Source organism: Anser cygnoides, chromosome 5 (assembly GCF_040182565.1).
Source record: "Anser cygnoides isolate HZ-2024a breed goose chromosome 5, Taihu_goose_T2T_genome, whole genome shotgun sequence".
In the NCBI taxonomy this organism is placed as follows: Eukaryota; Metazoa; Chordata; class Aves; order Anseriformes; family Anatidae; genus Anser; species Anser cygnoides.
In genome coordinates this window covers 41,681,095-41,700,528 of record NC_089877.1, presented here as the reverse complement: position 1 = coordinate 41,700,528, position 19,434 = coordinate 41,681,095, and the positions used below count along the sequence as shown (strand labels likewise).

At 43.9% G+C, this 19,434-nt stretch overlaps 2 protein-coding genes across 2 annotated transcripts; one reads left to right on the top strand and one right to left on the bottom strand.

Annotated features, from left to right (window-relative positions):
• The first annotated feature begins 1,485 nt into the window (after positions 1-1,485).
• CLEC14A (C-type lectin domain containing 14A) lies at positions 1,486-3,542 on the top strand. Its single transcript, XM_066998075.1, is given in 2 exon segments — positions 1,486-1,783; positions 1,786-3,542. Coding segments are annotated over 2 exon segments (1,809 nt in total). The 5' UTR covers positions 1,486-1,491; the 3' UTR covers positions 3,303-3,542.
• Positions 3,543-15,598: 12,056 nt separating this feature from the next.
• On the bottom strand, positions 15,599-19,434 carry SSTR1 (somatostatin receptor 1). The gene has a single exon (XM_013185719.3). The coding sequence runs from the start codon at positions 19,240-19,242 to the stop codon at positions 18,055-18,057; it is 1,188 nt and encodes a 395-aa protein (XP_013041173.2). The 5' UTR covers positions 19,243-19,434; the 3' UTR covers positions 15,599-18,054.

Sequence of the window (19,434 nt, the reverse complement as noted above, 5' to 3'; positions counted from 1 at the left end):
TTCAGCAAGGACTGCATCCCGTGGGAGGGACCCCACAGCACAGGGGACGAGAGTGACTGAGAAGGAGCGGTGGAAAAGAAGTGCTATAGACTGACCATAACCCCCATTCTCCCGTTCCCCTGCGCCGCTTGGGGGGAGGAGGTGGAAGAGGGTGGATGGGGGGGAAGGTGCTTTTGGTTTCTTTCCTTTGTTTCTCACTTCTCTAGCTTGTTAGTAACAGGCAATAAATCTCACTATCTCCCTACGCTGAGTCTGTTTTGCCTGTCACGATAATTATTGTGCGATCTCCTCGTCCTTATCTCAACCCTTGAGCCCTTTTCATCGTATTTTCTCCCCGTTCCTCTTTGAGGAGGGGGAGTGAGAGAGCGGTTGTGGTGGAGCTCAGCCGCCCACCCAAGTAAAACCACCACATATCTACATACAGGATACCATGGATGTACTTTATACAGAACTGATATAGATGACTTTTTTGCCCTTTTGCCCCTCATCTTCTTGTTAAAAAATAAAAAAAGAGAGATTTTGTGAATAGAGACCACTGTGTGCTTCCTGCATTCATTTTTGATTCAGGACACAGGGTCTGGGGCAAGTGGAACAGCCTGAATCTAAGCTTTTGATTTTTCTTCAGTATGGTTTACTGCAGTTCTGACATTGCAGCAGAAGCTGCTGGGCTTCCTGAGGACACCGTCTCTAAAACAGTTTGTCAAGACAGTTTCCTGCTGGAAAGCTTGTAAAATTTGCCAAATATTTAGAATATACAAAAATATACAGCGCTTCTGAGCTTCATCACATTGTATGTCTGTATGCTGGTCTTTCAACTCCTTCTTTGAGGAAGCCAGAGAAAGTAAGTGTGGGCCTAGAGTCAATGAGATCCATGCGGATCAGTCTAAAACTAGTTGAATCAGGCTTGTCCTCCACACTTATTCCACCTAAGAAATTAAATTCTTAAGAATGGGCTGTAGAGACACAGAGCCTACTAGCATGCTTGAGCAGGGTGGGGACTTTGTTCAGGACTGAATCTATGTGAAGCCTTGATCCGACTGTAGAAGCCACTCCTCCAGAAACAGCAGCTACTGATGAACCTCACTTTCTTAAAAAAATTCCAAATAGATGACACTTTTTTTTTTAATGCTATTTTATTTGCTTTCTCTGAGTTATCTGCTTTTTGAGACACTAGCAGTTTGTATTGCATCGCGCTTACTAAACTGAAAACATTGACATGGGTTCTTCTGAAGTGAAACCTGGAAAATGAAATGCACACGTATGTATCGTTTTTATGCCACATAAAATGCCTGGGAATGAAACTGATGTGTGCTGCACCTGAACGTTTGTGTGAGGTTAAGAGCAGAGGGATATCCCAGTATGAACAGGAGGTGACACGCAAACTGCCTGTGGAAGAAGAGTTGCGCCAGCTCAGTTAAGCTCACTTAAAAACAACCCACTGGGCGTTGGCACAGACACCTATAAATGCGTTCAGGCCAACTTTCTGGAAACATGAGTGTGGAATCAGTTCTGGCGAGTGTTCGCCTGGTGTGTCGGGGTCGGCGGGGCTGCACTACTTCACCTAACCCTCAGCCCCTCAGCTCCGAAGGCAGGGCTGCCGCCGCTGGGCCTCCGGGCCTCGCTGCCCCTCTCGGGGCCAGGGCGGGCACCGGGACTTTTCCACCCTCTCCCCGCCGCCGCTGGAGCCCCGCCAGCCGGGGCCGGGCCAACGTTTCCTCGCTGCCCGCCAACAAACGGAGGATGCCGAGGTCAAGCCCGGCTCTCGACACGCTTCCTCCGGCGGCCCGCGGGGGAGGGCCGTGGGCGCGGGCTGGGCCAGGCCGAGCCGGGCAAAGCGGAGCTCCGCCAGAGCCGCCGGGGCATCCCTCGCCCCTCAGCCCGCCGCGACGATGAGGCGGGCCGGGCCCTGCTGCCTGCTCCTGGCCGCGGCCTGCGCCCTGGGGCGGCCCGAGCCGCCCGCCGCCGTGCGCTGCCAGGCGGCCGGGGCCTGCTTCAGCGCCCACCTCGCCAACGCCTCGTACGGCGAGGCCCAGAGCGCCTGCGGCCGCCGGCGGGGCCGCCTGGCCTGGGTGGGCGGCGAGCCGGAGCTGCGGCTGCTGCTGGCGCTCCTGCCGCAGGTGGCGGCGGGGCCCGCGTTCTTCTGGGTCGGGCTGAAGAGGAACGCGTCCGCCTGCACCGACGTGGGGCAGCCGCTCCGCGGCTTCTCCTGGGAGGGCTCCGTCGACGGGGCGGCCCCGCGGGAGGTGCCGGCGGCGCTCGGCCGCTGGGTGAAGGAGCCCGTGCGGAGCTGCGTCTCCGCCCGCTGCGCCGGGCTGCGCCTGGCGGCGGCCGCCACCGCCGACCCAGGCTGGGGATGGCAGGAGCAGAACTGCCAGCGGCAGAGCCAGGGCTACGCCTGCAGGTACGAGGACGAGGGCGCCTGCCCCGACCTCCGCCCCACCACCGCCCTCGGCCTCGACTACCGCCTGCCCTTCGCCGAGCGCAGCGCCGCCCCCGGCTTCAGCCCGCCGGGCACCGTGCTCTCCGTGGCGTGCCCCGGGGGCGAGGTGCGGCTCTCCTGCCAGCTCGAGCCGGGCGGCTTCGCCTGGAAGGGCACGGACGAGCCCGTCTGCCCCTGCCCCTTCGGCTACCTGCGGCCCGGCACCGGGCAGTGCGCCCCGGCCGCCGAGTGCCGCGATGCCAGCGGCGGCCTCGCCTGTGACTGCGCCCCGGGCGGGCGGGACGGGGCGCCCTGCGCGGCCCCGGGGGCGGCCCCCACAGCCGCGGGCGGCAGCCGCCTCTCCGCGCCGGGCCCCGGCGGCTCCCCGGGGGCGCCCGCCACGCCGCCCGCCGGCCGGGAGCAGCCGGCGGCCCCGCCGCCTTCCTCCACCTCGTCCACCTCCTCCTCCTCCAACTACGTCTTCATCCTGGTGACGGTGGCGGTGGTGGTGCTGGTGATCCTGATCATGACCGTCCTGGGGGTCTTCAAGCTGTGCTTCAACAAGAAGCCGGAGGCCGGCGGGGACAAGGAGCCGGCGGCGGGCGGCAGCAAGGCGGAGGCGGGCGCCGCGGAGACGCGAGAGGCAGCGGGCGGCGAGTACGGGCGGCAGGGACCGAGCCCTGCCCCGCTCTTACCCCGCTCCCTGTCGCTCCCTGGCGGTCTCTGCCACACGCCACCCGCGGGCCCGGCCTCCAAAATCACCGCTCACCGGCAGCCGCAGCCGGTTGCGGGTTTCCCTTTTCCCCAGAAAACTTCCCCGGGGGCCTTGCTGCGAGCAGCTGAGAAGTGGACGCTTTGGACCGCTCCGTGCCTTGAGATTTAGACGGCGTTCCTCGACCGGAGGCTCTCCTTTTCGTGCTCATTGCTGGGGCGTTTGGAGATGTGAACCGCCGTAATTTCGGAGGAAACTGTGACCCATACTCTTTCAGACTGATATTCTTATAAACGAAGAGCATTTCTATACCTTGAAGGTCACTAAGTTGCTAAGGAAGGGGGAGGATAATGGGGGTTCAGTTTTATATTTCAGCTGATGGAAAGAATAAAGGATTATTTAAAGCCTAAATTGCTGCTCTGATTGTAACTTCATACACTATTCATTTTTATTGTAGCAGAACAACAAGTTTTCCAGTTACAATTTTGTTCCTAGGGTGTGTCGGTACAAAACTTGGTTTCTGCTTGCAGCGTGGGGATCCCTTGCAATCAGACAAGGTGCCTGCACACTTCTCAAACTGTGAGAAGGGTTAACATGGGTCCACAGCATGCGAATCCCACGCTTTTCTGAAATCTTGTTTTCCATGGAGTCCCTTGAGAGCAAGGAAAGAAGAATTCACCCTTTGTGCCCCTTTCTAATCGAGGTAAACACTTCCTCTGTGATTTCCCTTCGGAATTTCCCATAAAGCAGCTTTCCTCCTGACCACACCACTCGCTTTCAGCGCAGCTCAGAGTGCTGATGCTCACTACCTATTGTTAGTGTTGATTTTCAATTAAAGTGGTAATGCTAAATATTGATTCAAGGTTTTCTGAGTGCAGTAAGACACAGGAGCTCATCCAAGCCTTTTGGGGTGCATGGAAGGGAGGGAAATATTTTCTTCCTTTAAGAGTATGTTACAGTTGAATATGCCTTTTTCTAAGCTGCCTTGCCAAGCTGCTGCTTTTTTTTTTTTTCTTTTCTTTTCTCTCTTCCTCCCTTCAGAGCTGACCTGACCCTTTGACTACTTTCATTTTGTGACTTTCCTTTTGAATTTGGAGGGCTCTGTTTCAAACAATAAAGTGTATTATTGCCTATTTTTCCTGCAAGCAAAGACTTGATGATTTATCTGGTATAAACTTCTGCTAAGGATAAAGTTTGACATAGCGTGTTTTTTTTTCCCTCTCCTTGTTTTAATGATGATAGTCTGTAGCCTTCTGGGAGACAGCCTTTTGCTTTTCTTAAGGGTATCCCAGACATCTGTGAACCATTAGGCTGTCTATAGCTATAAATTCTAGATTATTATGACAGGAATTAAATCCAGCTAGGTCAGAATACTAGTCAGTACAAAGCTATCTCACAATTTGCATACTTTTCTAATCTGTTTATCTGACATTTGTGTTACAAAAGGCAAGCGTTTTTCAGCTTCAATAAGAGGTTGATTCTACGTTGCAATGTGCACAGATATGGAAAATGACTAAGCCTCTAATGCCGTTCCTTTTAATACTGTTTCCGTTACCATCACTGTAAGTAATCTGTTCCAGGGCACAGTGTGCTCCATGCTTCTACAAGGGGCTCCATAAGCGAGTAGCAGTGAAACTAAGGTGAGTGAGAGCCTCCTGAAGTTATTGTTTCTATGCTTTCCCTTTTTCCCACATATCAGATAGTGGAACGCCTAATTGGGCGGTATGACTGCTCAGGGACATTTTTCTAAGCTCTAGAAATACTCCGATTCTCTGTTTCAGGAGTCTTATGAAGCACACATCTAAGCACTGACTTATGTGCCTGTTACTGACTACTTTTTTTTTTTTTTTTGGCATCTCTCAGGATTTGACTCAGTCTATTCAGTTAAAATGCACAAGTTCGTACTCTTACAAACCACTTGCCTGTCTCAACATATTATTTTCATTTCATTCTTTGCATTGGCTTCCTGTTAAATCACATATGGATTTCAGAATTCTTTTTCTTACACTTAAGGTTCAGGATTAAGCATTAGATCATCCTTTTAGACACGTGTCTAAAGGGCTACACAAGGATTCTGTTGTTTTCCCTGGTCTGTAATTTGACTCAGTTGAAAGGAGATTATTTTGCATTATTTTCATCTAGACTCACCTGCTCTTCTAATGGAGAGAAATATGTACATGCAGATAAAAATTAAACTCATTTTAGAATAGAAGCTGAAAACAGGACCAATGAATTGCATCCTAAAAGTACCATTTCTCTACATCAGCTGAAAAGACAGCCTAGGGAGCCTACTTGGATTTAAATGACCGTAAAACACAGATCTAAAATTAAATCAGAAAAATCAGCAAAGCTAGGTCTCTAGCTGTGCAAGTCACTTTTCTAAAAACAAGCTCATAGTCTTGCATCTCTTCAAAGCTAGATGGTCACCATAGCCACTATTGTTTTTACATACTATAGATTCCTGTTTTCTCTCTGTGGGCTGCTTTACCTTCTTTTTGCAGCCAAGAGAATATAAAGCCAATAGCATTTGGATTTGGTTGACACCTGAATGCGTTTGAAATGCCTGAGCTGGCAGAGGACAAATTTCTCTTCCTTTTCTGTAATGGTTCAGACCAAGAAGTAGAGGGTTTGGGAGAAAGGGTAAATCATTTTTACTTTCCACTCTCAATTTAAATTGTGTCTTTCTTTGGTAGGAAACAAATAGATAGCTGGCTTGTATCATGTACCGTTGGCTCATATCACAGTGATGAATCAGTTTTATGCTAGGCAGATTCATTGCAGGGTTTCCTATTTACATCCATATGAGGGTAATAAGTAAGGTCATAATGAGTACAGATAACCATAACAACACTTACATTAAAAGTGTCTAGTTATGAAATTGGATGCAACTTTCTTTTAATTTTTATTTAACAAAGTATGTAAAACACAAAATCAAATGTAAATATTTTTCCAAGACAGAGCAGAGATTAAGACAAATCTTGACCTCTTGACCCTCATATTACATACTACTCCTTTCACTAAAAATACTTTATTTACATTATATAAGCATATTATATTTAATCTGTTTTTCCAGTGCATCTTTTCTCACATATTAAAACTATGTAAGTCACTATAAACATTGTATCTGTGAGTTTTAGATTTGTATGGGGGATTTTAAGTGATCTAGTACTTTTACTTGTTGTTCTTTTTGGGTGGTTTGTTTAAATTGTAAATTCCCTAGGGGACTGAATGTAACAAAGTAATGCTAACAAAATAGTGGACACAAGAGTCTATGAGTCCATGTCTAAAAATGCTGATTTCTGCAAGGGGTAGGAATGTCCAAACCTCTAATGTATCACAGTGGTCCAAAAAGTGTGACCTGCTGCCAAGCATTAAATCTAGTGTTTAGATTTCCTTAATTTCTCCAAAGATAGTTTGACTAATAGGCACATCATTTGTTGGCTGCACATTTTATTCATGAGTATATAATGCTTTTTTAATGGTTTGTAATCATCAGATAATCAGAGATAAAATTTTGACTTTCCCAATTTTAAAAATAATATTTTATACTACTGAGGGCTTGATTAAGTGTGATGTGGGACTAAAGTGAAAGCTAGAAGTGGATGTAGGCAAAATTCAAACATTCCAAGAACTTTCCTCCTTTTTTGAGTGCAGTACAGCTTAAAGAAGATTTCAAAATGAATGGATTCTGTGTTTCCCCCAGGAAACATGATTTCTCATCACTTAATATTTTTCATATTTTCAAATCTCATTATCTTTCCTCATTTATCACATGGAGCTTAATCACTGATACATGTTAAGTTCCTTCTAGAAAAAATATTTTCCATTTCTACAGCATGTGGATATTTATCAAGGCTGTAGAGAGGTGTTTCATGCATTTAACTGGTATATAACCAACTTGAGGCAGCAACAGTAATCACTCTCCCAGTGCTTCAAACTAGGTTAAATTTCATGCCTTTCCTTCTTCCCCCAATACATAGCCTTGCCTTTCCCCCCTGGAGTTGTAGAGCTCTGGCACTGGAAGACGTGGATGTGAATGGGGAGTCCAGCAAGCCTTCTTTTCCTTTTTTTGTATTGTAGACTTGAAGGACTGAAGGACCACTTTACCACAGGTGAGGTAGCTGAAGGCAGCAGCAGAGGCAGAGAAGGGAGAGACGTGGTGGTGGTCCCACATTTATAGTGTCCTGTCCCTCCTGCCACCTGCCAGTCCTTCCATTGCAAGTCTGAGGCAGAATGATGGGGGAAAGTCAAACACTATTATGTATTTCTTGGATAAAGTAAAGAACAAGAATCCAGGGAGTGGAAGAGCTCGGGAGGAAGAGAGAAGAAATTCGGGCAAGTATCCATCTTTAACCAGGATAATCCATCCTTAACATCCTCTTGTTGCAGATTTATTCAGGTATTTGTTACTTAGAATGCAGTGGTCTGCAAACAAATAAAAATTTTCAGTCATTAATCAAGGAAAAGCACATGGCCTGTGATATTTCAGCAAAGTGTGGTTTGTTTTTTGGAACATAACCAGTAGGTCTTGTGTTTTGGATTGATAAGAATGGTTTACACTGTTCCCTGGAACATAAGAACAGATAGTTTGTGTGAGATTAAAAGTCACCTAAATCAGAAATCGGTCTCTGACAATAGCAAATGGTTTTGGAAATAGAATAGGAAAGCTGACATCTGTAAGTGGCACTTCTACTAGATACTCTACCAGGTTATAAAATGAGTTTGAGACTGGGTATCATTGATGTCACACATGGTAGACTTCCATCAGTTTGTCTAATAGAGGTTGGATCCTATTTATTACTTTTAGCATCCAACCATCCCATATCAATTAATTGCAAAATTAATTTACATGTGACATGAGAAAATAGACCCATTCATCTTCTCAATTTTCTGTACCTTTGCCATGCACTCTTTCACTCAGCCAAGATGACGAGTCAATTTCCACTTAAAAAAAATATTCTATAGACCTGATGGTTTACTTATAGTTTTCTGCACCCTTTCTTATGCTGCTGGATTCCTTGTGAAATACAAATTTAGAAACTATTGCAGGTATATTTTTTTTTATTATTTTTATGATAGCTTAACAGCATATTTTTTTAAGTTATGAAGAAAACCATTTGTTTATTTTGACCACTGAAGAGAATGGTGCTGATGTTTACAAAGAATTCTCTCTCTCTCTCTTTTCCCCAGATCATTTATGAGACATTTGAGCTGAACAACTCCCCAGAGAGAGCCCTGTGGTTTCCAGCAGGTTTCACCACCATCCATAGTACAGCTCTTTCATTACAGAATTCCCTCTGAAGTCTTAGGAGAGCATCAGCCTCTGCTGATGGTTTTGTACTGTCCTTTATTGGATTTATACCAGAACTGCTACAAACTCTTAATTCTGGTGAAGTTCCACAGTCTCATCCTTTCCCCTTCTTTAAGAAAAAGGATAGTCCATAATGAACACAGGCAATAAGATTTCACGTTTTTTTCCCCTATGGCTCTTCCTGAAACGTTCTTAAATACAATCATCATTCATCAGCAGTGAGCACACTGGTCGTTTTCCTCCTTTACTGCATTTTCCATTTGTAGTTACTGTGTCTTTAGGCAAATGTTCCTTGACATTTTTTGGTTTTGTCTGCTTTAAGAATTTACCGTTTATTTGCTAAAGTTCCTTGGTTTTTTTTTTGGTTTTTTTTTTTTTTTATTTGTACTTGATTTCAACTGTAAATTAGGTACTTTTCTGTTGTGTAGTGTTTAACTTTTACTTTTAAACTTAGGGGAAAGGGGTCTAGTAATGTCTTCTTTTGATAGGTAATATGTGTTAATCTGTTCCCCTATCATTAAATAGCTCCAGTGCCACCTACAAGCTTTTACCTTTTTAGCTGTTCCTTTTAATTTCTTTTTCAAAACCTCCTTAATTTATATGCAGTTCCCTGCTTTGAATGATATATATATATACTTTTCACTCAAAGTTTTCGTTTTTGGTATGTTATAGTCAGTGTTCAGCCAAATATTACCCATTTCTTAGGACAAAATCAGGGTCTTTTTTGTCAGCTGTCTGACCAGTTATGCCAACTAACAGTTATTAAAGATGTCTGTAATTTTAGGTGCTAGTCAGCCTGCCATGATAGTAGTCCACAGACCCACACAAACACAAAAACAAAAAATCAGCCCCTTCCCCCTGTATATTTTTTATTCTTCCCTCTTCAAAGAAGTAATAAGTTGTGTTTATGTGGTGCATGTAGCTGTTTCTCAGAATACAAGCTTCCTACATTTCTCAGCAATAACCTTTCCAACTCTGCAGTGCTAATGGCACTTAAAGTGAATTGATTCTCTTTCAATTATACCTAACCACTGAGATGATGAAGCAGATTCGGGTCCATTTGAAGCAACTCTGATATCCTAAGAGAATACTTATTCATAACAACATATGTGTTAGTCTTCCTAAGTAAAACAAAGTTGATTTTCATTCTTTTCCAGATTCTGAAGCTTAAAAGGATGAGAAGATAATACAGTACAAGAGCATCAACCTGTTAATATGCAACGTTCATCATGGTCTGCTCTGCCCTATACGCAGTGACATATTATTATATATCTGCAGCTTTTACACCACGAGTCCTCTTTTGTTTGCCTGTATATCAGTTGGATAGTAATGAGGAAGCTTTCATTACTTTCAGATAAATTGTCCACGCTAATGCTGTTGATATCCATTGCAATTCCATAAATCCAGTTTAGATCTCTCAAAAGAACATCCTACTGGCTCATTAGATAATGCCAACTTTGCTGCAGTGAAAGACAAGAACTTAGGTTTAAATGCATTTTTTTCTTTAGTGTTTAAATGAAAACTTGTATATATTTATTTACCTTTAGAGAGAATATGCTCTCCTAGTAAAATTTAAGATTGTGGGAATAGTTTATCTAAGCAAAAATCTGTCTAGTTAGGAGAAGCCCTTCTACAGACTCTAGAATTGGCTTAAGTGCAAGTATGACTGACAATTTTTTTTTTTTCCCAAAAGTATGCATTATTTGGGAGATTTCCTTCCTTGCTTGAGTAGTTTATTCTCTTACTTATTTTCTTTTAAATCTTAGTTCTACTTAAAGGTTCTCAAATGAGTACACAGAAACCTGAAATCCTCTGTAAATTAGATAAACCATTTGGGGAATGCAGCTCTGCCTTCACGCTAAACAAAGTTTGGAATTTCAAGGTCTGTGGAGAGGAATATGTGAACATTACCTTTTGTTCTTAAGAGCATGTGTTTCTCTTATGGAAAATAGTTTTCACAGCCATAGCATTGAAGATGCTTTTAAAGTAAGAAATTCTGCAAATCTTATTTTATGATGGTGAAAGAGAAGATAATATGTTGCTACATTACATTTCTGTCTTGTTGATGTAGAGTTCTTTGTGCTCAGCAAAAAAAATGGTAAGACTTTTTTTTTCTATTTAAAAGGAAAGAAAATAGCCCATGAAATTTAAAGCACTAGAAAAATCCACAGTAAATTAACATTAAGAAAAATATATCTGTTATCTGTTTTCTGCATTGCTTTCCTAAGTTTCTAGTAATTTCATAAAGTACTTACATTATCACTTAGTTTTTAGATAAATACCTAGTTACTTTCTAACTTTCAAAAGCAACAGCCATCTTTGAAAATAGCAACTGACATAAAAAACAGAACTTCATCCTTTTTGCTGAACTGAAAATTAATGTATCTGCCATACCCTAAACAATCTAAATTAATTACATGAAAGAACTAAGTCCTACTTTATAACTCTTGTACTGGACTTTTTTTTTTTTTCCCCTCTCTCTCTTTTCTTAATTAAATGACCTTTCCTGGACATCACACACTTGCTTTTTCTCCATCTCAGATTCCCTCTTTCTAAGGCTCTGAGCACTACTGTTCAGTGCTTAGTGGTGGTAAGATATCCACCAATTCTGCCTTCTTTCATGTCCATTCTCCCCAAATATCCAAACAATCATTTGCCCCACTGTGAACATACCTGGAATGTTCTGCTTTATCTTATACAACACTCTGTAAAACACCACAACCTTTCCATCTCCTTTTCCACCTTAAACAACAGAAATAGCAACAGGGAGAGTTAAAACCCCACCTTTCCCTACATCTATGAAAACTTCACATGTAGTCACCTGAGACACAAATCCCATCACTCTTCTGCACGGTTAACTGATGAGGATTTTGTACCATCCTGTAGTAGCACAAGTAGTAGAAAGTAAGATTCAACTTCTCCTGGTCTCGTCATGTGACCAGTTAATGTCTACTGATCTAAAAATTAAAACAAAATATCCATCAAAAAAATCCATTCTCTGTGCTTCTCATCTTTCCTTTCATTGAATTTTCTTTTGTTCATCCATTTGGTCTTGCAATTGATTCGTGTAATTAATTTGTATGAATCTAAGGCATGAACCTTGGATCAAACAGGTCTTTAGCTGGTGTAGCTGTTCAAAGCATCACTGAAATGAGTTATCGATAGTCACCAAGAATGGGTAAATAAGCATCTTTTCGTATGAAGACACTCAGTTTATAGAAAGAATACAAAATGATATAGGAAATACAAGGCATTAGATAATAAACTTGTTTTAATATCAAAGTTGTTCTACTTTTTCAAGAAGACATATATATAGCTCCTTAAAAAAAAAAAAAAAGCTGCTTTACAATATTGTACAGTCAGTTTAGCTTCTAGAAGCATCTTTTCTTTTCTGTGACCAAATGATATAAACAACAATTCTGATGCAATGTTAAGAAAATAAACTCACTAACACTAGTATTGATTTTCTGCTCAGTAAGCCAGCGCTTTTCAAATTTTTCTTTTATCCATGACTTGTCTCTTATTGACTGGATAGAGGGGCAAGATCCATCTATGTCTGTATTTAACAGAAGCCAGAGGGCAAGAAGATCCTTAGCCTTTAGCCAGTATGCTGATAGACAAGGTGCTTTTGTATTCAGTTACAACATATTATAACCTATTTAACCTAAATAATTAAGAAACCAAATCAAAGCCTCCCTTAGTTTCCATGTTTAGGCCTCAGATGGAGATGCTTACATTATCCTAGCTGAGGCAAGGCATGGTTGGTCCACGTAGAAAGTGTGAGGTGTGATTTCCTAAAGTGCTGGGCACCTGCAACACTCAGTGTGTGTTAGCAAGCTTCAAACCTTCTGAGTATCAAATAGATATCTCCATATAAAGCCACTCCAGTTCTTATCCAAACGTTTTTCCTCCAAGAGCTTTTTCTCCTACCAGCTCCAATCTTTCCAGCAATGGACTCACCTCTGCAGCAGAACTGAGACTTCAGTTTTCCTCTACACATCAAATTAGCATGAAAAAAAACAGAAAAGACTTCCTATTAGCGGTTGGACTTGATGATCTTAGAGGTCTTTTTCAACCTAAATGATTCTATGAAATAAATGTTTCGATATTTTATGTAGTAAAACAGCACTACCTAATTGTCCAGAAATTCTAATTGGAATTCTATTGATCATGAGCTCCTTCATAACCTTCATAACACCTTAATCCATCTCTTTTGGTCTAACAGACCAAATAGAATAATTATGCATTTTGCAAGCTACATGTATATTACATACTTGCTTTGGATATTTGTGTCTCGTTTTGAACTATTCCAGATGACCATTTGAACCTGCTGTTGTAAATGTGCGTGTGATTACCAGTCCTGCATGAAACGGATGAACCTTAGTCCCCTGACTTGCCTCAGTCTGTCAGCAGCAACGTTACTCAGCATCTTCAGCTGTGCCAAGTACAGGGCACTACAGCACCCTTGCAGAAGCTCACAGCCTCCCCCTCTGTTCTCATACCCACTTTTATGACTGGTGAGGCTCCTACATACAGAAAACAGCACTGTCAGCAGCAGTCGAATGTGAGCTAATAAAAACCAGTTACAGTCATCATCACAATGAACAGCAGGTCCCAAGTTATAAATGTGTGATTCTTAGCTGTCCTCCAGCCCTCATATGCTATGCATCTTGGCACTTTTATCTTAACCTTTCTACTTAGGAAACTCAATAACCCACAGAGATACCCTGCAGTGTTACTCATGTTTCATAGCATAAGAACCCATGCAGAGAATTTTTTTTTATTTTTTTATTTTTTAAAGAGAGAGTAGAATGGGCCTTTTGTACATTAATACTGCTTTCAAGGTGACTCTACCTGCCATAGAAATGATAAGCATATAATGACAAATGTATTCAGTCCAGACGGGAGATGAAACCCATATATTTCAGGTAGGACCCATCATCCTGCTGTTTCTGATTCATGGCTGCCTACTACTATGCTAAAACCAGATTTTAGGGTTTTGGTGAAGCAGGGTTGGAAGGGGGTGGGCATAGAGAGATTTTATTGAAAAGCATGTTGTGAAAACTGTGCTTAGTTTGTAGCTGTCTAATGAAACACTTTGAAATACTCTCTGTTTCACCTGCTCTTTTTTATTTCTCTCTACAAAATATAATATTTTGAAAGCACTATTCTCAAAGCGAAATTTAATTAGTAAATTACCTTTTCTTCCTGTGGCTTTGCTTGCAGTCATTGGTCCAACAAGGCTCTGTGTTAAAGAAGACAGAAGTGCTGAATACATAATGCAGTAAAAATATTTTATTCTCCTCTAGAGATTCACAATTAACATTTTGTCTGTAGCCCTGGAGTCAGGTAAGGATTCTAGGGGAGGAAATATAGAACACTGGGCTGATTTTTTATTTTCTTGACTATTTTTTTCTGTTTGTTGTTGGTGTTGTTTGTTTGTTTATTTATGTTTGCTTGTTGTTGTTTGTTTTTATTTTATTTTATTTATTTTTTTTTTTAACACACTAATTTACACATTGCTGTTCTGGAAACATGACAGAGAAAAGTCAAATCCTATATAAATCATTCATCAGAGGATCATTTTATTTCAGTAACATTAAGCCTAATGTTTAAAGTTATGATGCTGATCTTAGGAAACTGGTTGACATAGAATATATGGACAAATGGCCATGAAGTTGATACAGCATGCAAGATTATGCTTGAAATGCAGACTTTCAGTTTTACAAAAACAACCAGAAATCCATTTTATTCTGATACAAAACTGTTTTATCCCAACACAATGGGAATCTGGCATTTCAGAAATGCACACATCACATTCAGAAATCTGATGCTTCTTCTCTGTGAAGAAATCAGATGGATTTTTTCAGTGTTAAATGCAAAAATGTATGCTGTGTGATGTTCTCTGCTGTGAGGGACATCTCAGAAGGCAGAGGATCTACCTGTGGCCATCACTCCCTTCATCTACAGCTGAGATAGGAAGAGCCAGTCTGCTCCAAGCTCACTGTCTGCAGGCAGCAGTTAGCCCCAGGATGATGAGATGTGTCTTCTTGGATGCACTTCTAGATCTAATCATGCTTCCTGGGGAATCTGGTGAGAAAGAAGAGTAGTTTTCCACTTGCTCTTCTTTGAGTGGGAAAATGCTGCAGAAGTATCGGGTGTATGTGCTAGGAAAATCCATGTGAAGGCCATTCTCTCTTTGTTTGTACCCAGGGAAATGACGCAGTCCACTGCATGTTATTCAGAGCTGTCATACTGTTTTGTATAGGTCTTAGGCTAAACAAAGAATGGGAAAAGTTGCTTGGGATTCAGTGATGTGTATAAAGTTGAAGTATTTTTTAAATATTAAACTCACAGGGAAAATTGAGCAACACACCACTGGTTATAAGTTATGGTTTACCTAGTTGTAAATGAATTACGTTACAGTATAAAGGGACAAAATTTCACCAATAAATATGGTGCTGTACTGTGTTTTTTTCAGTGAATTAAGCATAAATTCAAATAATTTCCATGTAAAATCTTAAGAATTATTTGCAATTTGGAAAGTATTAAAAAGAGTTCTCTTTGTTTTCTGGTATACTACACTATTTCAGAAGGACAACTTACTTTCTGGTAGGTATCTTCTACTGGGTAGAATAATACAAAACAAACTTTTTCTTCCAAAGGAAATCAAGAGTGATTTACAGTATTTGATCACCTCTCCCACTGCCAAAGTTGAACTAAACTCAAGGTGAAAAATAGCAGGAAGAACTGTTAATGTAGGATAAGCAGGTTTTGTTTCCAAACTGAAACTAAGCGGTGTGTTTTAGCCAGGAGTCAGACCAGCACTGCTGGCTGCAAGTGAGCCAGGGCATCTCTGTGAAGGAAAGCCTGCCATCTACTGTGTCACCGACAGCCTCTGCTGCAGCAGCCGGGTAGTTTGCCAAGTACAGTCACCAACCCTCTTCGCTCTGCCTGGGGAAACTGAAATTAAAGTGCATGTGCTGGCAGGTGTACGGAAATCCATAACATTTTTGTTTAAAGGCAAAATCAGGAAAAAGAAAAAAAAAAAGCAATAAAACCAGGCTCAACTTCTCATCAAAGCTGATTTGAATCACTGCTTCTTCACTTTTACTTCATAGTGTCTAATGTTAAACAAATCCAGCAATAGAAAGTAGACAAATTCTTTATTTAGTATAACCATACATAACAGTATGCCTAGATGAGAGAGAGAGAGGGAGAGAGATTTATACCATTTTAAAGAGATTGTGAGTGAGATTTTAACTGAAGCTCCACAAATAGCACCGTGTGGTATCGCAGGGCATTTGACTGTTTTGACAGATGTTTGGTTTCTGTGAAAAGTTAAATAAGCTTACAGAGAGATTTAGTCCTTTTTTTTCCCCCATATGTGCATGGAAATCATTAGCAAAACTAATATTTGCATGTTTTCTTTAAGTGAGGTCCACTGAGAAGTAAAAGAAAAGAAACTACAATTGTTAAAGCTTTTCACAAAATATTTTAATAAAGATGTAACAGCTTCCACATTAGCAATTTTTAACCTAAAAGGAGCTGACTCACAGTCCATTGAAGTGAACTAGGATCTTTTCTCTCATTTCGATGGGCTTTGAATCAGACAACTTTGAAATACTAAATTTATACATTCATTTAACAGTATCTAATTTTTGGTGAAAGAAATGTACAAAGTAGTCTCCTGCTTTTTGCTGCTGAGAAAAGTTGAAGGGTACAATCTGACAAGAACCTGCAGTAAGTCCACCACCCTGAGTGCTAGATGCCTCTGCAGCCAGCCTTACACTTAACACTGCATGCACTTCTTCAGCAGTGTAGCTCCCAGTACAGGGCTACGGGTGTGTTGCTACTGGAGATTTTTTTCCAGTCTTTTGCTTCAGACTGTCAGTAGCTATAATTAATACCACCACAGTATTGTGCTCGAGAAGTGATTTGTCACAACTACCAGGACACCTGCCACTCCGTGACATTGTCAATACAGGTGGTAGAAAACAAAAAAACATTATCTGCTTAATACACTTTGTACTAATTCTTGCATCTGGGATAAGGGGAGCAGGGAGAGAAGGTTTTGTTTAATCAGCTCGTTTATCAAACAAGAAATCTTCATTCACATATATGAAAAATGTTACTTCATAAGAGAAAGAGGGAAAATTCAAGAGATTTTTTTTCTGGGGGAGACAGTGTAGATGAGCATATTAGAAAAAGTTACAACCTTTTTCTCTGAAAAGGAGCCTTCTTGAGCATCACCCATTTTAAATGCACTCTTGCAGGTAGCCACCACAGACATAAGTACACAGTATAAATTGCTTCAGAGAAACACGTTCACAACACAGTGACACGAATCAAATAAAAAAAAATCAAATAAAAAGACATCTGGCACACACTAAAAACAACAGTTCTGAGAAATGAAACATTATGAAGCTCCGGGCCAGTATATTACATTGGCAACATATGATAAACACATTTTATCTTTCTTTTAGTGCAACAGAAGAAACAGGAGCTAGGATAATAGCTATTGTCAAACAGCTACTTTTCTGTCAAGTATTAATTTAAGAGCCTGATGGAGATTTTGAATGAATTCCCCTTTTTTCCATGTAGGCTAAAGTGACTTTGCAGCCACCCAGGTCATTCAGAACTGTCTCAGCTCACTTCATTGCCATCTCATGGCTAATGGAGCAGGCACAAGACAATAACTTCACAGTCTAGCGCTCCCCTTAAACTTTATTATTTGCACACTTTATTGGATGTATGGACGCATTCACACATCCCCCGGCTCAAGGCTCCCTCTTGCCCCCAGCTCAGTGCTCCGCTCCCTGTGGGTCACGGGACCACTTATCTCCTGTTATCAGCAGCCGGCTGTGCAGCTCTGAAGCACAGCAAGAAGCAGCTTTCCTTCTGAAGACCTTTTCTGTTCTGCTTCCTCTGAGAGCAGCACAGAGAGCCCAAGCCCCAGGGAGGTGAGAGCTGTCTGCAAAGCAGAAGACAGCTCCTTGATTACGCTGCTCCTTTTCTCAGGGCCTTTTTCTCCCCTCTTTTATTGTTTTTCCCCCTGGGAAGGCAGAGAGAGGCTGCTAACAGGGCCAGGTGTGCACGGGGGGACTTTTCCCAGTGCTTCTGTTCTCTGAAGGGCATGTGCGTACCTGTAGATGCTGAGCAGGGCTGCCGTCGGTCAGGGGGTTCTGAGCCAGACTGCTGGGACTTGACTGGGGCAAGCTCTGCTCAGTGGCAGGGGGGTCCCACCAGCCGAGGGGGAGGAGGAGGGGGACCTGTACAAAAGAGGACAGTCACTGTGGGACCCGCACAGCTGCTCATCAGACACAGAGAGGGGTGGCAGAGCCCGGCTGCCAGAGCCTAAGCCGAGTGCGGCAGTTTACTAAGGGGGTATCACAGCATCAGCAAATGCACCCACTCTCATGGGAGGCAGGCAGGGGGGATGGGGCAGCACACCGAGGACATGGGGTTTTCTTTGCTCCCTCTTGTGCCAAACGCTGCTGTCGGTGGGCTGGACCAAAACCCCCTCCCTCCCGTCCTCCCTATGCCACAGCCCTGGCCTCGCTCACCCTCCTGCTGGGGGCAGTGGGGGGGCGGTGGGGCAGGAATGCTTCCTCAGAGGGTGGTAATCCTGGAGGTGCAAGTGCCGTTCCTGTACATGCTCCCTGACTCCAAGTTGTCCGGGGGAAAGTCCTCCACGCTGTATGCCCTGCTCTTGAGGGCAGTGGCATAGTAGTCGATGGGTTCCTCCGCAGCATTGTCCATCCAACTGAGGCAGAGTAGCCGCTGGAAGGACCGCTTGAAATTGTCTGAGAGAAAGCCATAGAGGATGGGGTTGGCACAGCTGTTGGCGTAGCCCAAGATGACGGAGAGCTGGCTGATGGTGGCATCATCCTGCTCTACAAAGACATTGACCAGCTGCACGATGTAGAAGGGCATCCAGCAGATGACGAAGACCATCACCACCATCATGACCATGAGAGTGATCTTGCGCTCTGAGCGTTTGCGCTGCTGCCAGCCAGCCTTCAGGGCCACCATGCGCATCTTGGCAATGATGAGGATGTAGCAGAGGCAGATGGCCACCACAGGCAGCAAGAAGCCCATCAGAAAGGTGTAGACAACAAAGACCACCAGCCACCTCTGGGTGGGCTCTGGCATGAGCATGTTGCAAGCCACTGTTCCATCACTGTTGGCTGCTGTGTTGGAGAAGATGATGATGGGTAGGATGATGAGGATGGAAAGCACCCAGACGCCCAGATTGACCATCTTAGCCACAGTGGGCCGGCGGTACCTCGCCGCCTTGATGGGGTGCACCACAGCGATGTAGCGGTCCACGCTGAGCACAGTCAGGCAGTAGATGCTGGTGAACATGTTGATGGCGTCCACGCTGAGCACCAGGCGGCAGAGCAGCGAGCCAAAGGGCCAGTGGTGCAGCAGGGTGGAGGTGACCAGGAAGGGGACGCTGAGCATCAGCAGCTCGTCCGCGATGGCCAAGTTGAGGATGTAGATGTTGGTGGCCGTCTTCATCTTGGCATAGCGCAGGATCACATAGATGACCATGGAGTTGCCGCACAGCCCCACCAGGCACACCACGGAGTAGATGAATGAGATGAGGATGGCGCTGCCCTGAGACTCGCTCAGGGTGCTGTTCGGGGCGCCAGAGGAGTTCCTGCCGCCCGAGTCCATGCCCCCTGCCGCCGCTTCCTCCAAGGCGCCGCCGGCTCCTCCGCCGCCGCTGTCGCTGCCGCCGCTGTCGCTGCCTGCACCGCCCGGGAGCCTGGTGCAGGTGCCATTGGGGAGCATCCTCTGCCCGGACCTCCCCGCTCCCGGCTCAGAGCCGCAGGCTCCCGCCGCTCGCCGGGCGCAGCATCCCGGCGGGGCTCCCGGCGCCGCTGCCCCGGGGCGCTGGCATGGGGACGGACGGAGGCGGCCGCCGGCCCCGCTCGCTCCGAGCGGCAGCAATCGCTGCTCCCCGGCTGGTGAATGATTAATAGG

Excerpts from the sequence above, each read along its gene's own strand:
- SSTR1 (XM_013185719.3), bottom strand. The coding sequence starts at position 19,242 with ATGCTCCCCAATGGCACCTGCACCAGGCTCCCGGGCGGTGCAGGCAGC.